The 22915-nt window shown below is 42.6% G+C and overlaps 2 protein-coding genes across 2 annotated transcripts; one reads left to right on the forward strand and one right to left on the reverse strand.

The window, feature by feature from the left end:
- Positions 1-10883: 10883 nt before the first annotated feature.
- On the forward strand, positions 10884-18703 carry myo1ha (myosin IHa). The gene is made up of 31 exons (XM_053421302.1): positions 10884-11030; positions 11100-11215; positions 11306-11504; positions 11623-11703; positions 12166-12345; positions 12432-12530; positions 12609-12722; positions 12802-12873; positions 12969-13088; positions 13169-13236; positions 13351-13456; positions 13548-13628; positions 13698-13789; positions 14064-14158; positions 14274-14320; positions 14524-14604; positions 15284-15389; positions 15477-15594; positions 15689-15802; positions 15890-15966; positions 16054-16122; positions 16206-16290; positions 16388-16550; positions 16634-16717; positions 16808-16901; positions 17350-17405; positions 17491-17626; positions 17714-17784; positions 18017-18114; positions 18201-18300; positions 18411-18703. The coding sequence occupies exons 1-31, from the start codon at positions 10908-10910 to the stop codon at positions 18435-18437; spliced, it is 3072 nt and encodes a 1023-aa protein (XP_053277277.1). The 5' UTR covers positions 10884-10907; the 3' UTR covers positions 18438-18703.
- A 157-nt stretch (positions 18704-18860) lies between these two features.
- On the reverse strand, positions 18861-22573 carry kctd10 (potassium channel tetramerization domain containing 10). Its single transcript, XM_053421303.1, has 7 exons — positions 22445-22573; positions 21323-21536; positions 21049-21218; positions 20619-20705; positions 20466-20518; positions 20159-20354; positions 18861-20072 (listed from the first exon to the last, which is right to left on the reverse strand). The coding sequence occupies exons 1-7, from the start codon at positions 22445-22447 to the stop codon at positions 19854-19856; spliced, it is 942 nt and encodes a 313-aa protein (XP_053277278.1). The 5' UTR covers positions 22448-22573; the 3' UTR covers positions 18861-19853.
- Positions 22574-22915: the final 342 nt, after the last annotated feature.

The following is a 22915-nucleotide window of genomic DNA, read 5'->3' on the forward strand; positions in this document are numbered from 1 at the left end:
ACCGTTTTTAAATTTCCCTCTCTGGAGCTGTCCAGCGCTCGGACATGCGCAGTGGAGACCTCAGCACAGCTCCCAGTGGCCCGGGGGGCAGGGGCAGGAGGGTCCCATGAGTTTGACAGCTGCTGTTAACACGGTGGCTCTTAACTCAGCAGTCCCGATGACATCCACACTTCACACAGCAAAGTGCAGAAGTAGAAGCGAGGACGAGGTTGTGGTTTCTTCACAGCTTCCCTTGGTGCGCTCCGGCACATGCGTCCTCAAGCTGCCAGACAAACTTCAGTTGCACCAAAAGTCAGGTCCTACTCCATCCACACGTTGAAGTTCCTCTTATGACAATCACTGAAGAGTTGAGCTTGTGGGGAAATATTGATATGAGATTCTTACACCGTCCTCTGCGCTTGTTTCCACCAGTGGCACAACAGGTGCGCACAGTGCGTCTTAAACACAGAAAACACGAGCTCAGGCCAAACTCCTCTTCAAACTTTTAAAACTAATACGACAAAAATGTTCTGTAGTTTAAAAACAAATGAACCACACTGTGCTCAATGAAAGCAACAGAAGAAGAAAAAGTCACCCGAATTAAGCAATTAAAAAAGAGGAAGAAACCATTAAGTATCCACCCTCCTGCCAGGTTATTCCCAGTGAGTTCCCTCGGGCAGCTCTAAGACGATGTGAGTCTCTACTTGTGGTGGCATCTGTGTATGTGAGTGGGAACTTTTTTTTTTTTTTTAGGGAAGTGCTTGTAGATAATTTGCTTCCCGCCGCTGTGGCCGCGTCCTGCTCCTCTCAGCAGTGGGAAAAGGAGCCGGGGAGGCGCGTACAGGGAGGAGGGCAGAGCGCCGGGTGGGCTGCAGCAGGAGGCGGCAAACACACACACAGACACACACATACACACTCTGGGCTGGAAGAGAAGAGCCTGACACTTCAGAGGAGGGAGAAAGAAACGTGGCATCCAGTCCAAATAAAATAAAGAGAGTCACCTACTCCTCACTCAAGCTGAAATATAAAGGCTCCATTCCAACTGCCCATGGCCACAAGGCTGTAAGGCAGGTCTCAGAGCTGTGTGCACAATGTTGCTGAAGTTGTTTTACGCAAAAGGGAAATTAATTAGAAGCCTGTCTATTTGTGTTGAGGAAAATAGGCCCATAGTGACTGTTTGTGAAGTGGAGCTCGTCTTTTCTTTTCTCAGTATTGGAGGATGCATTCACATTTGAATTTGAAAAAAGCAGCTTTGTTTATTTATAATTCTTTCACCGTTTCTGAATAAAAAAGAAGAAGAATTTGAATAGGACTAATCTCTGGCATTTAAGTGAGCTCCAGGGGGTCTCCAGCAAGGGGAAGTTCCATTACAGCCTTATCTATTTAAAAATGGTTGGTTTTCCACCATATGTCTCACTTTAAACAATTTGTACCACTTGACAAGGCACTCAGAATGACAAGCTGCAGCTGCAGAGGGGACACGAGTGAAAATGCTCCAGAAGAAGAGTGGCGCTTGAAGGAGTTAGGTGTGATGACTGTGGGTTTTTTAATCCTCCAGGTTTGGTTGTAGAAATGAAATTTAAACCGGAAATTAAAGAGGAATTCCCCCAAAAGTCTGCAGGGAGACTGCAGTGACAGCAGCATCGGGCCCATGGGAGCATACAGATGGTAAATCGGTCTGTCACAATGGGCACAATCAATGATTACATGCATGAACGTAACGGACAAAAACAAGACCATCCTCACTCAGAGAGCCCGGCCGGCAGGTCCTAACGCCCGCAGGGTTGTGATCTGGAAACAAGGGGGACACCGTGGGGAGGGGGTGTGTTTATACAAATACTGAGGGTTATGATGATGATGATGATGATGATGATGATGATGATGTTAATGAGGATGAGGATCAGGGACAGCAGTTGGACACCTTCCTAGAGCTGAACTGATTAGATTCATCATTTCATTTAAGTTTTTCATTAAATCAGTATTTTTTATTTCTTTTTTCCCCCATTTAATTATTGGTTGCAGCACTTCATCTTATTATACGTTTAAATGTTGTAGTAGATGAAAAAGCTGTATAAATTCAATAGTCAGCTCAGTTTGCAGTGCTTTAATGAATCGTATCATAATATCCAGTGATCGTTTCAGTACAGGCAGCTTCGTTGGATTACAGTGTTTTACACATCATGCATCAGTGACTGACCACTGGCTGTCATGTGCTTGTCATGCTTCTTTCAAAACATATGCTACTGCTATAACTAAGCTGTAGCTCTCTGTAGTTTTGATTTACAATTTACAGTATGTAATATGAGCTATATTTCATACTTTAGCAGTGTTGAGGTATCATAAAAACACAAGGAAACCAGAAGAGGGGTGGCATGGTGGTTCTTGGTTTGAATCGCGGTTTGGCCGAGGGTTTGCATGATGATTAACATGCAGACTAGGGTTAGGTTAGGAAAAGCATTTGAGAACTTTAAATCTAAATTTTAGACCCTCTAAAATTTATTTTTCTTTATGTCAGCCATGCAAGGAAACCTGTCCAGGGTATACCCCGCCTCTCATCAGCTGGGATTGGCTCCCGCCCGTTCCCTGCGGAAACTGGACTAACAAAAGAAACCCATTATAAATAGACATGCAAAATAGTAAACGCTCACTTTGAACTCACTCCCTCTGCAACATATCTGCCGTGTTTGCTCTTTTTAGCCCAAAAATGAATAATGATATCAGTAAAATATTGATCGCTCCAGGTAGTGACATGCAGGACTGTGAAGGTAATGGCAACGACCTGTGGGCAGCTCTTCAGCTGGACCTGGCTGTGTTTGACAGGCCCTGATCAGACCTGGTATTAACATCCGTGATGCATTCAGGAGAGACACGAGGACTCCCCGCGGCTCGGGCTGACTGCTCTCCTCTCTCATGCCTGTTCGGGAGTAATGGGGAAACAATGGGCTCACCGCCCCAGGATTGGCCTGTGTTTGTAGCCTGTGTTTTTGTCTTGCACCAAGTGTTTACTCAAAACACACCAGCCCCTCTGAGAACGGGGTCAGCTCACCCCTCTAATCTCCTCCGCAGGCAGAGACACAGTGTCCCCCATGAACAGCCTGTCACCCAATGTGACCCCCTCGCCACACAGAGGAAGCTGCTGTCAGCCATGTTTAGCCCAGGAGCAGCACCAGCACCACTGCCTTGCCAAAAACTGTGTTTGCTCACTGCAGCTTCAACCTGAAGGGAGCAGAGTGTCCAGACTGTCAGACTCGGGGTTGTCCTGTCAGAGGTCAGACAGGCAGGGACGACTCACGACAGGTTTCAGTGAAGTCGCACCTCCACAGAGTGAGTCTGGCTAACAGCAGACATTTCAGACATTAGTAGAAGTCTGGATTTCCCAAAGGGAGGTGTTAGTGAGAACATAAATGTCTGTTGTGCTGGACATTCTCTGGAAGATATCCTGCCAGACCCCAAAGTAAAATGTCTGGAGAAGATCTGAGTTGTGCTCATGTGAGAATACAGCGAGGAAATGCCCGGGAAATTGCAAGTGGGCGTGATTTATCCCATAAGATCAAAAAGAGGTGCCATAAACATGGAAGATGCTGAGGAGGATATAGACTTTGGAAAGAAAACTAGATTCGAGAGCTTTTAGGAGAAAGGGAAGACGCCAGTGTTGATGAGTTGTAAACAAAAACACTTAATGCACAATTTATGCATTATGTCCTGCCTCCTTCATGCTCTACACTACCCCTCAAATGAATGTTCTGGAAATGTTCCTGTTGCTGCTCCTGAATTTTGGGTCCGGAAAAAAGCGCTTAAGATGGAATGGCAGCACCATTTACAAGTTGTGTGTATGTTACCAGTTTGTGGTTTCTTTACATTTTTCTTATAGATATCTCTTATATCTTAGAGGAATTATTCATTCATTTTCACTTGAGACTGAAGATTCAAACCTTGCAGTGCAGTTAAACACAGCCTTCGTTATTATCGAGTAAACTAAATGTGCCTCAAGCAGGGTCAAAGATCAGTTCAACCAGACCACCAAAGACAGACCACTTAATCCATTGTGGTATTTAACAATGAGTTTTACTTCTATCTGGTCAGATTTGAAAACTGTTGAGATATTTGCCACTAAATGCCCCTTCACTACTTTTTAAGTGTAGTTATCATCGATCATATATATATATATATATATATCAAATACTATATAGATAATATTATCCAGCCATAAAAGAAGAATATATCAATGTATGATTTCTATAATTAAAATATTTATCAAATCTTTATGCAAAGAAACATAGGACATACAAAATATACAAAGCCACTGACCTCTACTTTGAATATGCTTTTAAATAATGTTTAATATTTTCATTAAAGAAACATTCTCATGCCCATTTTGTTTTGTAATACAGTTTTTAAACAGTATTTTATTGCTGGTTTCACTTAATTTAAGGATCTGAGTACTTTTTCCCTTTGAGCCTTCTGTCTGTGCTGAAGAAGGGAGAGGTTGAGCTGTGCTGGATTTTGAATGCACTGACAGAGTATTGGTCCGTATTGGTCAATGGTTATTAACAGATGTCACTACAGGTCCCATCACATTGTCTTCTCCTCCACGACTGTCGGACTCCCCAATCTTATTGTCCCGAGGATCACAGAGGACCCTGTCTTCTGGGTTTAGAGGGGTCAATGGTACTAACCTCTCAGTGGCCTGTGTCAGCACCAAAGCCTCTGGTCTGAGGCCAGGTCAGTCCTTTTTAGTGCTCTTAAGGCTAAAGATGGACCAAAAGTCCTTTGCTTTAGTCAGAGCCGATTGAGTGTAAAAGAACCTCACTTCCAAAAGAGCTTCTATTTGCTTTTCATGTGGCACAGCAGGCTCATGGGGTCCACTAAGGATGGCAGTCACACACCCCGAAGTCAAGTTGTCTAAATACTTTTGCATTTAGTTTTTGCAGTGACCTTTCAAAGGTTACCCAGACTGACAAATATTTGTATTATTGGTGTCAAATCAAGCGTAAACCAATTATCTTTAAGGCTACAGTACATTAAAATGGGGCAGAATAAAATCACGGTTAATGATGCTATATGTATTCACATGATTTGTGTTTTTAAGTAAAAATATACTCAATGTGGGGTATGAACTAACCTTACTGACCCAGCATTTTGGGACTGAAATGATGACAGGGCCTGGCCTTCGTTACGCTGCTCTGACAAATTAGAATAATGGACTATGAAAGAGGGAGAGATCCAAAGAAAGGGACAGGGGGAAGAAAGAGGAAGAGGTGCAGAAATAAAAGGAGGGACACAGTGAAATGGAGACAAAATAAGGAGGAGAGCAGAAGGAGGGGTTGGGCCGGGTGTGGTGTGATGTGAGTGTTATCATCAGCTCTCATTCTCAGCATGGAATCTATAATGGGAAAATCAACCTCTCTGACTCCTGTGTAATTGGATTTGCCGGGTCTCGTGCTGAATCAGAGCCCAGTGGGTAGCACAAAGCTTGTTAAGATCGGACAAGCATTGCCGGGCCGCTGGGCCGGGGGAGAGGTGGGTCGACAGCAGAGGTAACCTTGACAACTTTTCTGGAGCAGCAAGTGAATAATTCAAATATGTTCAACGCTCAAGTGGTCTCCATCTATGGCCCAATTGACTGAGAGCTTTCCAAATATGAAACAATCCAGAAATTGAGTGAAACCTGAGCTTTTCTCACACTTAGGTCACTAGAGCAGAGCAAACAGACACCTGTGTTACCTCGCATTGTGTGTGTTTGTGTGGCTGTGTTTTCTGATGGTGGTTGCCAGGTTACACAGGTAAACATAGTATTACTCCCACCCAGGTTCTAACCACAGGGTGTAGCTACTTTACGTAAGACACTTTTTTTTCATACACAGAAGAAAGGTGACTGTTAATATTCATAAAAAATGTATGTTCCTGTATCAAATCAACCTCTAATTTAATAGTGATAGATCAATTGATGTTTTCTTGTTGGGAGCCTTAAAACTAAGTGGCTCATTAACTTCAGCAAGTCAGTCAACTGAGTCAGAGACATAAGCCTCTACTTGTATTACACTCATTAATATATGTGATGTAAATAAAACAAATGTTAAAACATATTACAAAGTGCTTTCCAAAAACAATAAAAACAATTCAATAAAATTGAATATTTTAGTTTAGCTTAATTTAATTAAAAAAATATTGCATGCCACTATAGTGACAATTTTAGCCAAGCAAGCTTTTGTTTTTTATATTTCATATGTATATGTATTTACTCCATTATTGCATCTTTTTATATTTATGTCTGTGTGTTCTCAAGTACATTTCTCAACAAATAAACTTACATCTGTGGAAAAGATACATATCCTATGTATTTTAACAACATTTTGCATTTGATTTCTAATTTGTATATTTTATTCTATGTTACTCTTTCACGTGGTGTATACCACATTTTGACTCTGTGCTGCTATAACAAGTGATTTTCCCTGGCTTGATATCAGTACAAATCTTTTCTAACATTATCTAATCTTATAACTGTGAGACAAATTTTCACATGAGCACAGCTAAGCTGGAGTTGAAGGGCCATTAGGACTTAACAGGGGGAATCTTAGTCTCTCAGTTCAAGCTCTACAAATCTACACGTTCCCAGGTCAGGTCAGTCAAAGAATGTTTGGCTTCATTCCCAAATTTCTTGCAATGTCACACTGTAAACTCTCATACAATATAAATACTCTGACATTTGAATGCTGTCACTGAAACTTTAATTAGAGGAGCTGTTATCTGCTAATTGCTGTCACCCAAGCAAAAAATTTGCTAATTGCATTTGGGCACCAACCCAGTGCCATTTCACAGAAGCCACATCGCATTGGCAGCTCTAAACAATGTCACTCCCCTGGCGAGCATTGTTATGCTGAGTAATAAAAGCAGCTGATGATTAGTTGGTAATGTAATCATCCAATCAAAGATCAGTAACCAGACCTAGACTTGGAAAGCAGGGAGAAAGAGACTCCGGGCTTTTCTTTCTGCTGGTAGCGAAGTGATGGAGCTCAGACGTAAAGAGAAGGCGAGACGGAGAACCAAGGAGAGAGGGAAAGGGGGATGGTTGGATTGGTGTGGTTTGGATCTTGTTTCTGAATCGTTATGTTACACTCAGTAGAGCAGTAGATACCCAGGTAAGTACTGAATAAGATCTCTGTCTCTCCTCCTCCTACAGCATAAATGATTAAGCACCCGGCCCACGGTGGCCTGAGCCTGGGTCAGGATGGCGTGGAGAAGCATGTGTGCTCAGAGGCCTCGACGCAACATCACCATCAATGTACTACCACTCCTGCATTCTGGATGAATGAGCCACAAGACAGAACAGAGAGGACAGTGGTTTTTAATTTAATCTGGATGATAGTGCATAATCTAGCGTCTACAGGTCCACTGATTGTCTCCATGCAGAGAGACACAGGAGGACTCGCTCTTCTTGTCTAACTTCTCTGGTCCAAAGGAGATTTGTTCTGGTGTGTATCCTCACTGAGATTCTGCACCTGGCGGGAGAATAGCTTCAGAGATGCAGGTTTGGGTTTTCTTTTGTCTTATCATGTGTTGTTTTAGTCCCGTTCTACTTGCAAATGTCACTAATAGGCTTATAGTCTAGAAATGTTCTCCACCCTGACTCAGGTAGATGAGATGGTGAACGACACCGTCACATCTGCCTGTTCGGCGGAAAGCTACGACCAGCAGCCAGTTTGATTAGGTCAGAATAAAAGATCAGATAACGGGGCTCTGTCCAAAGGCAACAAAAACCTCTAACAACGAATTTAACTTAATAACAAAAAACTTGTTTGATTGACAATAAAATAATTCTCACAATTTTAAAGACGTTTATGTGCTGGACTATTTCCTGTCTGGAAGCAATGACTTCCTGGAGCCTTAGTTTGTTAGTGACGGCTCCCTTAAAGTGAAGCCAAAGGGTCTGGATCTTCCCCTGGTGGCTGGTTGCAGAATAGCAACAAATCCTGCCTGCTCCATGTAAATCTCGGGACAGGGAATGAATTAAAAAGTCAAAGTACATGTCAAATAATTATAAACATGGTCTCTGTCATTTTAAATAAATATCTCACTGATGTTTGCTGAAATTGTTCAAGTTTGCAGTAAGTTTGGTATTGATTTTTTATCTGATGCTGTTAAAACAGGGTGAAATGATTGTCAGCTGAGGCTTAATTTTGATTGGTCGAGTGTGTGTACTGATGGGACCTCTCTGGACCCATCAGCGGATCGCAACAGCACTGACTCTGGATCCCACTGTGCAAGATGTAGGCGTTCATAGCCAAGTTAATTTTGTTTAATTTCACACAATCTGCATGTTTGCAGTATTTGTGATAAGCTCAGCTGACTGTCTGCTGGCTGTAGCTCCACATTCAGTGTTCAGAGTGGTATCATGTTGGTATTTGCAAATATTTTGTCATTTTTGCTTCAAGAGGGGTTTGGTAACAACCACCTGATCCATAGAAACTATGCCGAACCAAGAGGTAAGGAGGTAGCTTTTAGTTGTCCTGACATATGATGACCTTTGAGCTCAAGTGGAGACTTCACTTACAAACTAGATAATCGTGCATAATCCTTGTTACGAGTAGAGATAAACCTTCCTATTAGTTGGTAAGTTGCTGTGTCCTATATCCTGTGTCCTGTGTCCTATAGCTCCCTCGCTCCCTCCCTCCTCCCCTCCCCCTGCTCCTTACACGGATGAGGTCACTCTGTCTCAGGCAACACTGACACTCTAGACCAAGTTGAGGGACCATCTCTTAATTAAAATACAATTGGTGGTGCTCTGAGGTAGCGAGGCAATTCACCTGATCTGACAAAGGCTGGGTGGATTCATTACATAATCATTCTTTCCGCTGTGCATCATATTGGGTCGTCGATTGTTAATTATAACTGGTGTTACCGTCCAGTCCGCTTGGGTCGTATTCATACAAAGCTTCTAATAACAAATGCATGAGGAAAACTTCTTCTATCTGTCCTCTCTGGACAAGAAATCCTGAACGCCCACTCAGTGTTCGGCCTTTCCAGCGCAGTGTCATTGGAAACACTTGTGCGTGCTGCGGACAGATCTCTTTAAAAGAAATACCTGCAGGGCCCGACTTTGTCGGGCCGCCGAATGAAAACCTAGAAATGTAGGCGTTATTATCCCCACTGAATTCATTATCCCTCCTCTTGACAGGGGCTTATCTGTTCATGTTATTACTTGTAATACTGTATGGCAGATCCCTAAGTCACGCTGTCCCAGCATATTGTCTGCCTGCGCTGCCCCGAGAGAAGTTTGTTCCCATGAAGCAAAGGGGGTGTCACGGATAGCCCACACCAGCACCACTACCATTACATCGGCAGATTGCTTCTGACGTGCAAAAAAGAGTTCCTTCAATGATATTGTTCACCTGTCTCATTGGCTTAAAGTGGGTGGGAAGGGGGTCGGGTAAGGGTTATAGCTGGGGACACGGGGTGAAGGGGTATTGTTGGGTAGAGGGGTGAGCACTGGGGATGTGGGGCTGACAGGTGGAAAAAAAACTCTCATCTGACTAGCCTCCTCTCTCCTTCCATGGGGCCCCGTGTGAGCAGAGTAATGAAGTCCAAATTACAGCACAGGATTGCTAAGAACAAGCCTCTATTGTTCGCCCCCGGGGCAAACTAAATGAGTGTCACAGCAAGCAGCGGGGCACAGACCGTTACTGCACCATTTAGTCTGCCCCGTTGTCTCAAGATGGCCCCGTTTCAGAGGTTCTCAGATCAGACAAATGCTGCCCCCCTCCCGCCCCCCCCTCCTTCGCCCTCACCCTTCCTCTGTACAGCCAACCCCTCCCCAACTCCTCACCCCAAAATAGGCCAAATCTCCTCCATTGTGTTTCGACTGCCTAGTGTGAAATTCACTGTGACGTTAAATGTTTTCTAATGAATAATTACTGAATGGATATGCAGGGGGAATATGTGTAATGGATTGTAGACTGCATTTTAAAGACGTCTTTTTTGTCTCTGCTCCGTGGTATTTACAGGACAAAAACACTCGGCCTTTCTCAGAAGAAACGAGGGCCATAGGCGGAGGGTAGAGGCGGGGGAGGAGGGGGAACGGAGGGCTTTGTGTCAATTAGATCCAATGGATTATCTTTTTTAATGTTTTTACAGAGAGAGTTGAGAATCAAAGGACTTCTGCTTCCAAAGGAGGGAGAGAGAGAGAGAGAGAGAGAGAGAGAGAAAAATACAAAACCAACAAAAGCTGTGAAACCCTTTGGTCTAAGTGTTGGTGCTGAGAATGCAAAACAGATTGGTGGAATTTTTCCCACTATGCTTTTCAAATGTGCCGCTGTTTCGGGCTCCCTGAGTCCATTTGCACAGTGTGTTATGTAGGCGTCAGCTCTGGTGAACCGTGGGCTGCCGGCCAAGGTCTCTGTGTGCTGTGTAGTGATCATTAGCTTCTGTCTGTTCGTCTGCACAATCACAGAGCTTTGCTTCAAAGACGCACGGGACCTCTGGACCTCTCGTTTCAATTGAACTAACAGGGACCATGTTTGTGCTTTTCCTGGGGCGTTTTCCAGCGCACCCCCCCCCCCCCCCCCCCCAGAGACATTTATTCAAACATTTATTCATCCAGCTGCATTTGCCAAAATTCACGTCAAAATGTGGACTTCATTGTTATGCATGCGAAGATGTGTTGCACTTGTTATAGTAACTTTGGCAGAGGCTACTTCCTCTTAAATTCTGAATAACTCTCAGTGATAAACCCCACAATTATAAAGCTTTAACTCTGACAATCTCAAACTTACAACTATGAAGAAATGGTTGCATACATGTGTTTTAGAAATATATAAATCTGCAGATAATGCTGCTAAATACCAGCACTTTAAACTCACTCCTGCTGCTATGAGGCTGTGGATCTAGGTCACTAATGGTTGATTCGACCTGTTGCTCAGGGTCAGCTGGACATGGAGGGCGCCCTGACTGCCAGGGGCCGGGTGGGAATCCAGGATTTTGTCCTCCTGGATGAAACCACAGAGGAGGCCTTCCTAAGCAACCTGAAGAAACGCTTCAACAAGGATCTCATATATGTGAGTGTGTAGTAAAACCCTGATGTGCACTTTCACAGTATATAAATAACTTTTAACTCTTTCTTTTAGACGTACATCGGCACTTTGTTAGTGTCTGTTAATCCTTACAAAGAGCTGGACATGTACAATAGCAAACAGATGGATCTCTACATGGGTGTCAACTTTTTTGAGCTTCCACCACACATGTGAGTATTATCTATAATGTCAATATGAGAGTGCATGTGCATTGAACCGAGGTTGATATAAGGAATATGATTTGTTTTGCCGCCCTGCAGCTACGCCTTGGCAGACAACGCTTACCACACCATGCTGACAGAGTTCAACAATCACTTCATCCTCATCTCTGGGGAGAGCGGAGCTGGAAAGACTGAGGCCTCCAAGAAGATCCTGCAGTATTATGCCGTCAGCTGCCCGAGCACCGCTCTGCTCAACACAGTCCGGGACAAAATGCTCATGTCCAACCCTGTCCTCGAGGTCTGACCACTTCCTGTGACGTCATTGTAAAGACAAACCAAGAAGCAGGACATGCTGACATTAATGATTCTGTGTGATATGGTTGTGTGTGTGTGTGTGTGTGTGTGTTTTTCTGCAGGCTTTTGGGAACGCCAAAACACTGAAAAACGACAACTCAAGTCGGTTTGGGAAGTATATGGACATTCAGTTTGACAGTGAGGTAAAAATCAGGTGGCAGATTCACACAAGTGCCTTCGAGAACAATTTCAGTATACTACAAATAAGAAAATAAAAATTGAAGAATATTCTGATATTAAAATAATATAAAATAAGGAGAAATAATACTTTGGCTACTTTTGCAAAAGTGTCGATGGTTGAAATGTGCAAAATTAAAATGAGAATCTAAGCTTATAAAAAAAAATGGTTTAACTTCAAATAAGAAGCCTAAAATTAATTTAGGGTTAAATTGTAGAAATCAAAGGATCAATTTGTTAATCCAATAGAAATTTATCTCAAAATACAATATGAGTAACAACTTTCTTTTTATAGTCCTGGAAAACTAGTCTTAAAAAAGATCATACTTTATCCTCGAAAACTCTTTTCAATCGGGGCACTGTACCATAGGCTGTGTGTTTTTTTGCAAGTTGTAGAGCTGCTGTCTTTAGGATGATGATGCCTCTAGGGGGAAGCAGTCGGAGGCCACATCCTGAACTACCTGTTGGAGAAGTCGAGGGTGGTGCACCAGAATCACGGGGAGAGAAACTTCCACATCTTCTACCAGCTGGTGCAGGGAGGAGAGGACGACCTGCTCCACCAGCTGGGCCTGGAGAGAGACTGCCAGCACTACAAGTATCTAACCCAGGTGTTAACATCACAGTGATCGTGGTGTGATGAATTAGATGAGACACTCGTACACTTTGTCATTGTGTTGTTTACTCTCTTTCACAGGGAGAGTGTGCCATTGTGTCCTCCATTAATGACAAGAACGAATGGAAAACGGTCAAAAATGCACTGCAGGTCATCAGCATCGACGAGATTGACACTAATGTGAGTTGGAGGCCGTTGCTCACTGGGACCCTGCAGTTTTTGCATCATGTTTGAAATGTGTTTTTTTTGTCTGTGCAGCACTTGTTTGGAATAGTTGCGAGTGTCCTCCATTTGGGGAACATTGAGTTTGACCCTGACAGTAAAGGCCGTGCCCTCCTGACCAACAAGGCAGCGCTGCGCTGGGTCTCAAATGTAAGAAGACATCACGATGTGTGGCAGCGTCACAAAAAGTCAAAGAAGAAACTCATTTAATGTTTTTTGTTCCTCACAGCTACTCGGGGTCGATGCTCACACTCTGCAAGAGGGACTGACCTCCAGGAAGATCGAGGCCTATAAAGACCAGGTGGTCCTTTGGTTTCATTCATCAGAAGAAAGTGTTTATATTTAAAATTCTTAAACCTCAAGTTCTATTTAAAACGATTCTGTATCTGTGGAAAGGTCCTCAGCCCGTTCTCAATCGATCACGCCATCTACGCCAGAGATGCCCTGGCTAAGGCCATGTACGGACAGACCTTCACCTGGCTGGTCAACAGGATCAACGAGTCCATGGAGAACAAGGTGAGAGGAAGAGGAGAAGGCGACAGATGACAAACTGAGCCGACGAAGATGACTTTGTATCCTAACTTTTTTTCTGCCAGGACTCTACAAGAAAGACTGTCATAGGGCTTCTGGACATTTATGGCTTTGAGGTGTTCTACGTTAACAGGTATTTCAGCCATTTTCATACATTTTAGCACAATTCGTTATGGTTTTACGAATTCTTAAAGAAAAAGGGTTCCACTTCTGGATACTCAAACTGAGATGTTTTTTGTGTCTGTAGTTTTGAGCAGTTCTGTATAAACTATTGCAACGAGAAGCTGCAGCAACTTTTTATCCAGTTGACCCTCAAGTCTGAGCAGGAGGAATACGAAGCGGAGGATATCGAGGTAATCGTGACGACCCGGAAAAAAGATGTGTTCACATCATTTGCATTATATAGATTTTAATTCACTTTCTGTTTTTGGGACCTTTCCCCAGTGGGAGCCCGTACAATTCTTCAATAACAAGATCATCTGCGATCTGGTTGAGGAGAAACACAGAGGAATCATATCCATACTGGTATGTACTCGCTGGACAAAAGCCGCTTTTCAAATACACTCTAAAACGTGTGAAATAACTCTCCTGCAGGATGAGGAGTGTCTGAGACCAGGAGAAGCCACAGATCTCACCTTCCTGGACAGACTGGAGGATAAGATGGGAAATCACCCGCACTTTGTCACGTGAGTCGACTTCAATTTACAAGAGAGTATTGACATTGTCTTTGGATAAACTAAATCGTAAACAGAGTTGCATTGGAATCCCATGTATCACGTCACATTCAAATTTGATAAAGAAGCGTTTGTTTAATTAAATCCATCTAAATGATACAGAGTGAGTATCATGGCCCTGCTCACCGTGCGACTGGTGAGTGAGCCGACAGTGAGCCGATAGAGATGGAGGATTAGGATTCGCCTCTCCCTCTTCATCCCTCCGTCTCTCTCCACCTCTTTTCAGGCACAAACTGGCCGACAAAGTGACACGTAAGACTCTGGAGAGGGGAGATTTCCGTCTCCTGCATTATGCCGGGGAGGTCACCTACTGTGTTGTGGGTAAAAAGGATTCACAATCTGAGGCCCCAAACATCTAAATCTTTTTTCAGCTTCGGCTCAGAAACAGTCCATGACTCCTGATGTATTTGTTTTTATTTCCGCTGCGATGTTCTAGGTTTCCTGGACAAAAATAACGACCTGTTATACAGAAACATAAAAGATGTGAGTCGACGGTTTTCTACTTGATAACATGTGAGACAGCAAATAAGCTGAGATGTAGCTCCTGAAGTGAAAATGAAGCAAGAGGGAAATGGCAAATGAACTTTAAACTAATATGCTGCTTTGTGTGTGTGTGTGTGTGTGTGTGTGTGTGTGTGTGTGTGTGTGTGTGTGTGTGTGTGTGTGTGTTATACACCTTCTCATAGCTGATGTGTCAGTCTAAAAATGCCATAGTCAGAGAGTGCTTCTCCACCATGGCTCTAGACAGCAGGCGGAGACCAGAAACAGTGAGTCATAATTCGATTTCTCTCTCCATATCTTCCAATGTAATATATTATTCGCAATACTTTGCTATAGCTCAGATTAATTTGCAAGCTTACAAATTACCTTCACCTTGAAGAAAGGTCTGGAGCCAACACAGCACACATGTGATACACACTGCGATTTATTCAGAGAGAATATAATATATAATATTAACATAATATGTGGCTGATATAAAGTTTTTACGATACGCTTTACGTAAAAATTATGTTTATTTTCTTAATTCAAGTATTCAGATCTTTTTATTTATAGTTAATTAGGATATATATTTATGTTTAGACTGTAAAATATCAAGCTGCAATTACATTTCTTTTTTTTTATTGAAGGATTGAAAATTACATTTTTAGGAATCATTGCCAATTTTTTAAATAAATCAGCCAACACATCAGTATCAGTAATTTGTACTAACTAATATCAGTTTTGGCATAGGCCCCCAAAATCTATATTGGTCTAGTACACTGTAGAGATTATAAATGAGAAGAAACAAATTAGTAAGTGGTCTGGATTATGTAGAGTGACCTATGAGACAAAGACCAGTCATTCTTTCATTAACAAGTCAGTGGCAGAGGGCCTGTGTCATCATGGAGCCATATGGATCTGACAGATGAACTGTTGGGGATTACCTCCCTGGTGTTGTGTCTGTAGGTGGCGACCCAGTTTAAGAGCAGCCTGCTGAAGCTGACAGAGATCCTGATGGCTAAGGAGGCCTGGTACATACGCTGTCTTAAATCCAATGAGTCCAAACAGCCAGGTACTTGAATTGATGGAGAAGATAATTTAGATGTTTTGTTTCCATAAAGGAGTGAATTTGATCCTGGTTTCACTAACAATCTCACAGGTCAGTTTGACGAAGCCCTGATCAGACATCAGGTGAAGTACCTGGGCCTGATGGAGCACCTCAGGGTCCGACGAGCGGGTTTCGCTTACAGACGCAAATATGAGGTGTTCTTGAAGAGGTACGATGGAGCACAGGACTTTGTCTTTTTAAATTAAAGAACCTGTTGAATTGAGTTCTTCCTTTAAAACATCCTCATAGACATCTTCTCACAGATACAAACCTCTGTGCCCGGCCACCTGGCCTCACTGGAGAGGAATGCCCGCGGACGGAGTGGAAGTGCTGATTCAACATCTGGGCTACCTGCCAAACGAATACAAAATGGGGCGGTGAGGACACTTCCTAATTACAACAGAGCAAATGCACTTTAATCCAGGAGTAACCGAGAGCCTTTTTTCAACGCTCATTTGTTTTAGAACAAAAATATTCATCCGCCACCCGAGGACACTTTATGCCACAGAGGATGCTTATGAGAGATGTAAACATGAACTAGGTGAGTGCAAATCAGATCTACAACGATTTCATCATAGCTCATCCCTATATCTGCACAATGATCCAGCCTAACGCTCTGAATCCGCAGCGACAAGACTCCAGGCCAAATACAGAGGTTACAGGGCGAAAGGAGAATTCAGGAAACAAAAAGAAGCTGGTGAGTCTCACAGCACATGATGTCAACAGGGGACGTACCATTCTGCAATCACACACCCTCTGTCATCTTCCTCACATCCTCAGCCACTAAGATTGAAACTTGTTGGAGAGGAGTGCAGGCTCGGAAGGAGAGAGAGAAGAGAGCCTGGGCTGTGAAAGTCATCAAGAAGTAAGAAAGAAGAAAGATCATCATCCCGCAGCCCCCCCCCCCCCCCCCCCTCCACACACTGTCATTTGATAAACTAATATTGAACATCCTGTGTCAGATTCATTAAAGGCTACATGACCCGAGGAGAGGCTAAGAACACGGACAACTCCGAGTACCTGGTCTTTGTGAGACAGAGTTACTTGAACCGACTCAAACTCAATCTGCCAAAGACCGTTTTGGATAAAACCACCTGGTTGACTCCACCAGCTGTGGTCAAAGAGGTGAACTGGTTCATCACTCTCATGGCGAAACAGACAAAAGACATGCTGACATTTTATTTTGTGCACGTTTCTGTTCTTGCCAGGCATCAGAGACCCTGCGTACGCTTCACTACCGCCTCATGGTGCGGAAGTATGTGAGGGGAATCACACCCCAGAAGAAAGCACAGGTATCTCCCATGGTGAACGTGCTGTATGAAACTGGATCATCACATGTTCTGTTTCTAGAGAGAATTAACTTTTTTTTTTCATCCCCTCAGATTCAAATGAAACTTGTCACCAGCTCCCTCTTCAAGGGGAAAAAGGACGGCTATCCACAGAGTGTTGCTTTACCTTTCTCAGACACCAGAATCAGTAAGTATCAGATATTCTGTAGTCACAATTCCATTTGATTCTATAAATAATATTAATATAATGATATCCTTTATTTATACAGCATTTTTCCATATTACACAGATACAAAGGAAAAATGGAGATTAAAAGAACAGAAATCAAACCAAGGGAAAGATAAACAGATCGTAAAACAGAGGGAAATAAAATATTATGTCAAACATTCATAAAAGCCTAAAATGCTTCGAGAGCAGATTTTAAAGACACAAATGATGTTGCCTGTCTGATCTCAATCGGTAAACTGCTGCACAGTTTTGGGGCAAAGGCCCGGAAATAACCAACAGATCTATAGATCTAAGCTAACGCCTGGCACATAGAGGGTTAATTAGTCGCTGAGTCGGAGCGAGGCCCTTTATTACTTTATAAGTGATGCGTTTTCAACTATTGTTTTTGCATCATTTAACATCTCCAGGTGAACAAGACATAAACCCGAAGGTCCTGCAGTTGATTCGTAATGAGCGCATCAAGGTAATAAACTCTCATCTTACACCCAGTGAGAAAAACAGCATCACGTCCAACACGCCTCACTGAGTTGCATCCTGTGTTTGTGCAGTACACGGTCCCGGTAGTAAAGTATCACAGGAACGGTTTCAAACCGAAGCCTCGACAGCTCATCCTCACCCAGACGGCTGCCTACGTGGTGGATGAGGCCAAGGTCACTCAGAGAGTCGTCTACAGCTTCCTCAAAGGTCACATCAACACGAGGCTCCACACGTTACCCTTCACCATCAGGGAGGCTTGGAGCTCTGATTAAACTTGTTCTTCACTCACTGCAGGTATTTCAGTCAGTAATCTGACTGATGGCACCGTTGTTTTCCACATAACATGTGAGGACCCCAAACAGAAGGTATGTGTTATATACCATATACCATATATTTCAGAAAATAATTATTATTCATAGTAAAAAAGTATTTATATTGTAAATCTGAGTGATCCGATCTGTGTGGATCAAATCAAACTTGTTAACTAATTAACAGAGAAGAAATAGATGCCTAAATTGTAGAGTTCAGATACATAGAGACATTTTCCCTCTGAGACTTTGAGCTTCTATTTATTCTTTTATTCTGTGGTTGTTTCAGGGGGACCTGGTGATGCAGTGTGACCACTTGTTTGAGTGTTTGACCAAACTCGCTGTCATTGCTAACAAACAAGACGTGGTCAAAGTGGTTCAGGGCAGGTGAGTGTGGATGTTAGTCAGACAGGAATCTCAATTGAATTAAATTTGATATGTGACTCTCTCCACTTGTTTGCCCTGATTCTTAGTATCAAGATTGAAACCCAGCCAGGGAGAGAGAGTGCAGTGGACTTCAGCACTGGACCGGAGCCCATGGTGTACAAGGCCAAGAACGGACACCTCATGGTGGTGAGTTGAGTCCGGTGATGATGAAGAATTTATGGACTGATGCGCTCTGATCTGAATTGAATCTGCAGATGAGGAGACATCCCTTTGAAACAAACTGTGTTTCTCCGCAGGTTACCACTCGGGCTCGGGTACGGTAACGTGTGAGGAGGAGGAGACACACAAGAAGCCTCTGCATATTTCATCAGGAGACCCCTGAAGGGAAGACATGTCTGCGCCTGAGCAGAAAGAGCTGCACTTTACAAACCCTGGATAAACTCATTTGTTTGACAATACATCTTTGTCTTTCATCCACTCACAGCAGCGAAGAACTAAAAGTAATTTTGCACTAAAGAATATTCAAATGCAATGAAATGTTAGTTTCACCATCTTTTTATCTTCGTGGTTTTTTGCACTTAAGTTGAAAACAAGGGTCGACACTGGAGTGTAAATCAACACAATGCAAAAAGTCTCACAAAAAACTCTTGTATGAGGCTTTACTCATAAACAGCTTGAAAAGATCGTCTCATTATGGTGTTGAAACTGTCGCCATACGTGTCATAATTTGAGAATGTAAAACAGAATGGTTGTAAAAATTTATTTGTGATAAAGTAGATATAAATATAAAACATACATATATGGTCACTTCTGTGCAAGAGAACTACAAGTCGGTGATTGTTAGACATATTTCAACTTAAACCTATTGTGTGCAAACCGGACATTCTGCGATGAATGCAGCGACGAAGGACAGGTCTAATTTCTCTCCCTGTTAAAAGCTTGTAGACAGGATTCCCTTCCTCCCAGGTAGGTCTCTGGTAACATTCACTTCAACCTCAGCATCCATCATTCAATCAACCCAGTACATTTAACACCTCAGGACACAGCTCGGGTTTCCTCCACTGAGAATAATAATCATTTAGTGAAGGGGAAATGCATATTGTTAAAGTAAATGTGGCAGAAGCACTACAGTAAAATGTTGCATCCACCTGTGATATCTTACATATATCAAAAAAATTATATTTTAAAAAGGTTTAATTGCTAATATCTGCAGGCTACAAAATAGCCTTGAAAACATCTTCTAAGAGTAAAACAGTGCCACCATGTGGCCTCATTGTGTTCAACATCTTCATCCACTGCTGTTGCAGTGGACCCGTCAGGACCACAAGGAAAGAAAAAATTATATACACTAATTTTTTGCTGTTTACTCCATATAATTATTGTTCTCCTAGATGTAATCTAGTTCACACCTCAATTAACAAATGTATACTGACAATATATTTTTTGTTTTCATTGCACATGAGCAAAAAAACAATGATAGGAGTGATCATAACGATCACAACAGCCTGTCGACCACTCAACAAATAGGACAAGTGGACACACAAACACAAAATCACTTCACCACTGCACTCTGTTGTATGACTCATCTCATAGTAGTCTCCTAGAGAAATTTGATAAAATAAGAGCGTGAGAGTGAGCATGAGAGAGCGAGCGATAGGCGCTGGATGTTGTAAGGCACAAGCGTGGTGCAAAGACTGTCCAGGGTCCGAGACACAGGCTGACGGGTCAGAGGAGGTGGGTCACTGGTGGTGGTGTGTGCGGTCATCAGGTCGTTTGACATGAATCCTACGAACTCGTTCAATTCGGTCTCGCTCCTCGTCCTCATCCAGATGATTAGATCGTCCTGCAGCACCTCCTGTGGCCTCCAGCAGGGCATTGTCTGGACCCCTCCCGTCGTGGGACTCATACAGAAGGATGTTCAGGGTCTCCTCATAGATGCGCGCCTCAGGGAACTCAACCTAAGAGGGAGGTTATTACATGAGAGATAAGAGAGAAACGACCTCAAAGAGTGGACATATTAACAAATTGATGGATATACACTCACCTTTGTCTGCTTCTTTTCTGTGGCATAAACAATGGACGTGCAGCAAACTTCAGCAATCTTACGCCCCTGGCCATAAAAGGACCAACAACAGATCTCATCTCCAATCACATCTTTGATGAAAAGGACTCGCCCGTTGAAACGTAAGGACAGCTTGTCAAATAGCTCAATATTTTTCAGCATGTTGTCATCGGAGTTGCTGGAAGGGGTTGGAGATAGAGGACAGTCATTAACAAAACCTGCAGGATTTCACGATGTGCCTTCAGAAATCAGACATATTAGTTCCTGATATCAGTTCAAGAAAACTCACCTGGTATATGAATATTTGTTGTTGCTTCTGTTATACAGAAGTTTGACAGTAGGCTGCGAAGACAAGGAATTTTGAGTTTTTTAATAGAAATGAGACTTTCCTTGAAATTGAAAAACTAGAAATTAAATACAAAATGTAAACAACATATTATACCTTATTTGATGTCGCAATAAGCTTCTGCTCTTCCTTAGATGATGTCATCAGAGGCACTTTACAAAGAGGTTCATAAGATTCTTTGTTCTGGGAAACAAACAAAAAATCACCATTAAACAAGTTTCCACTTGGCAAACTGCAGTCATAAGAGAAAGGAAGCCACCTGGTGGCACAAAGTAATGAAGGATATGCAACTCTCATCATTGTAGTTATCAACTGTCGCTACGAAATCTTACATAGGCTGACTTAAAAAAACAACGTTTGCACTTATTTTATGCCCATCATGATATGCTCTTATTGGTTCATTACAATTTTTTTATATTCAAAATAAACTGACTTTGAAACTCAGTTTAAAAAAACCAAACAATTTATTAAACAATATATTGATATATTTCTCTGCCCAACTGAGAGCCCTCCTAAGTGTTGATACCTGCAAGGCGGCCGTGCATTCGTCAGCTAAGCCCTGGACAAGGTAATACTTGGCCTCAGCCAGCAGTTCCTCTGTTTCCCGCCGGCTGTCCGGGAGCGGCACGGCTCCGTCTCTAAGATAGTTGAGGATCGTTCCAAAATGTTTCCCACAGCGATCAATCAAGATCCAACCTATAAACACATAACAGCGGAGAATTACTTAGTAATAGGTCACAGCGAGAGAAGGGATGACATGAACCGTGCTTAAGATGAGATCATTTTCAGCAACAGCTCACCTTCACTGTCTGTGAGGACCTCCATCCTGCCACTGAACATGGCTTTGAGCATCGTGTCCTGTTTGGTCAGTGTCTGCATTGTAGTGTAGTACAGGGCCCCGCCCACATTTAACTTCACATACTTCGAGCTGGGGCTGGAGCCCTTGAAGGATGTAGTCCGGGTTGTAGCTGCAGGCATGGCCGAGCTCACCACACTCTCTCCTGACATCTCTTCCTGGAACAGAAAATATAAAGAGGATGAACCCACACCTGGCTCAGGGCGAATATCTCAATGGACTAGCTGGTTACAAAACTTATTTAGATAAGTGTAACTTTTATTTTAAAGTAAACAAAACAAATCTGACCCATTGTTGGCTCAGCATTTTGAGGCTTTCCAGAACTGTCTTTGAATCTCAGCCAAGAACCCATTTGTTTTTACTCACCAACTAACTTTTCAAAGTAAGCTAACAAACAAAGTATTTCTATAATGGTGTGTGTCCATGCTCTGATAATGAAACATTCTCCAGTGTTGCTCAACAGTTACAACAAGTAAGATCATATATAAATAAAAAATACTGTGAAAGACAAAATAATGAAAACACGAAGTGACGCGTGCATTTCATTATAGAGACTTTCCCAACTCCATGAGCGACATGAAAGCGGATGCTACTGTTGACACAAATCAACGCGGTAAAAACAGTTGTATGTTCTTTGAGGGGTTTTAACTTCATTGCTGTTATGTCTGCTATGTCTCCTGACGATGTTATTCCTGCTCAGCTTGTCGTGATAAAGCTTTAAAATAAGAGACACCATTCAAAAACACCGCTTCACACTTATTATAAGGCTGCGTTCTAATTCAAAGCGCTAATAATGAGCGTGACGACACATCTGCTACTGTTTACAGCTTTTATTTCTCTGTGTAAAGTTCACCAGTCCATCAACACCCAGTCAATAATAATTCAATAGTCCCTAGCACGGCTAATTAGCGAGCTATCTAGTTAGCATTGACTAAAGTTAGCTGTATTATTACACATTTGGCAGAAAATACATATATTGCGTCGCCGGCTGTTACAGTAGCTGTCTGTGTGTGTCGTCGGTGGTGTTTTGTCGCTAGTTTTTTGATAAAAACACAAGTATATTTACCATAGAAGCCGCAGCCGACTTCGTAAATATGTCTCGCTAACGTCAGTCAGCTAACACCCACTTCCTTCCGGTCCGCCGCTGCGCAGTTATGAAAATCACGTCACCTTTCCTGTGCGCCGTTTAAAGGGACATTTCACAGCATTGTGTTAAAGGCTCCAGAGAGTTTGACAGTGATGAAGATGAGTGAAACGAGACTAAAGTACCGACATAGCACTTTACTTCAGTTCACTTTCTGTAATAATGTTTTTAGTTCACGCGTTTAAACATTAGCTTGAATTATTTTTAGCCTCAGCCTGCACGTTTCCGCTGCCGACGGAGCAACAGTGAAAACAGTCCCTCTCCGAAAACACACACATTCTGAGCTTAATACAAAATATAAAATTGACATTTGCTGCAGAGAAGACACAGGTACAGACCGCCTGTCGGTTATTGTAGAATTTAAAGATGTATATTCTAATTTAAAGGTTAGTA

The sequence above is a fragment of the Pleuronectes platessa genome, chromosome 4 (genome assembly GCF_947347685.1).
Source record: "Pleuronectes platessa chromosome 4, fPlePla1.1, whole genome shotgun sequence".
NCBI lineage: Eukaryota > Metazoa > Chordata > Actinopteri > Pleuronectiformes > Pleuronectidae > Pleuronectes > Pleuronectes platessa.

Bases quoted from the DNA above. Each gene is read 5' to 3' on its own strand.
- myo1ha (XM_053421302.1), top strand. From the start codon at position 10,908: ATGGAGGGCGCCCTGACTGCCAGGGGCCGGGTGGGAATCCAGGATTTT. The intron at 15,595-15,688 runs GTACGATGGAGC...ATCTTCTCACAG, and splicing joins TATGAGGTGTTCTTGAAGAG to ATACAAACCTCTGTGCCCGG. The intron at 17,406-17,490 runs GTAATAAACTCT...GTGTTTGTGCAG, and splicing joins TTCGTAATGAGCGCATCAAG to TACACGGTCCCGGTAGTAAA.
- kctd10 (XM_053421303.1), bottom strand. The intron at 21,219-21,322 runs GTGAGCTGTTGC...ATGTGTTTATAG, and splicing joins GGTCCTCACAGACAGTGAAG to GTTGGATCTTGATTGATCGC. The intron at 20,355-20,465 runs GTGAGTTTTCTT...AACCCCTTCCAG, and splicing joins AACAAATATTCATATACCAG to CAACTCCGATGACAACATGC.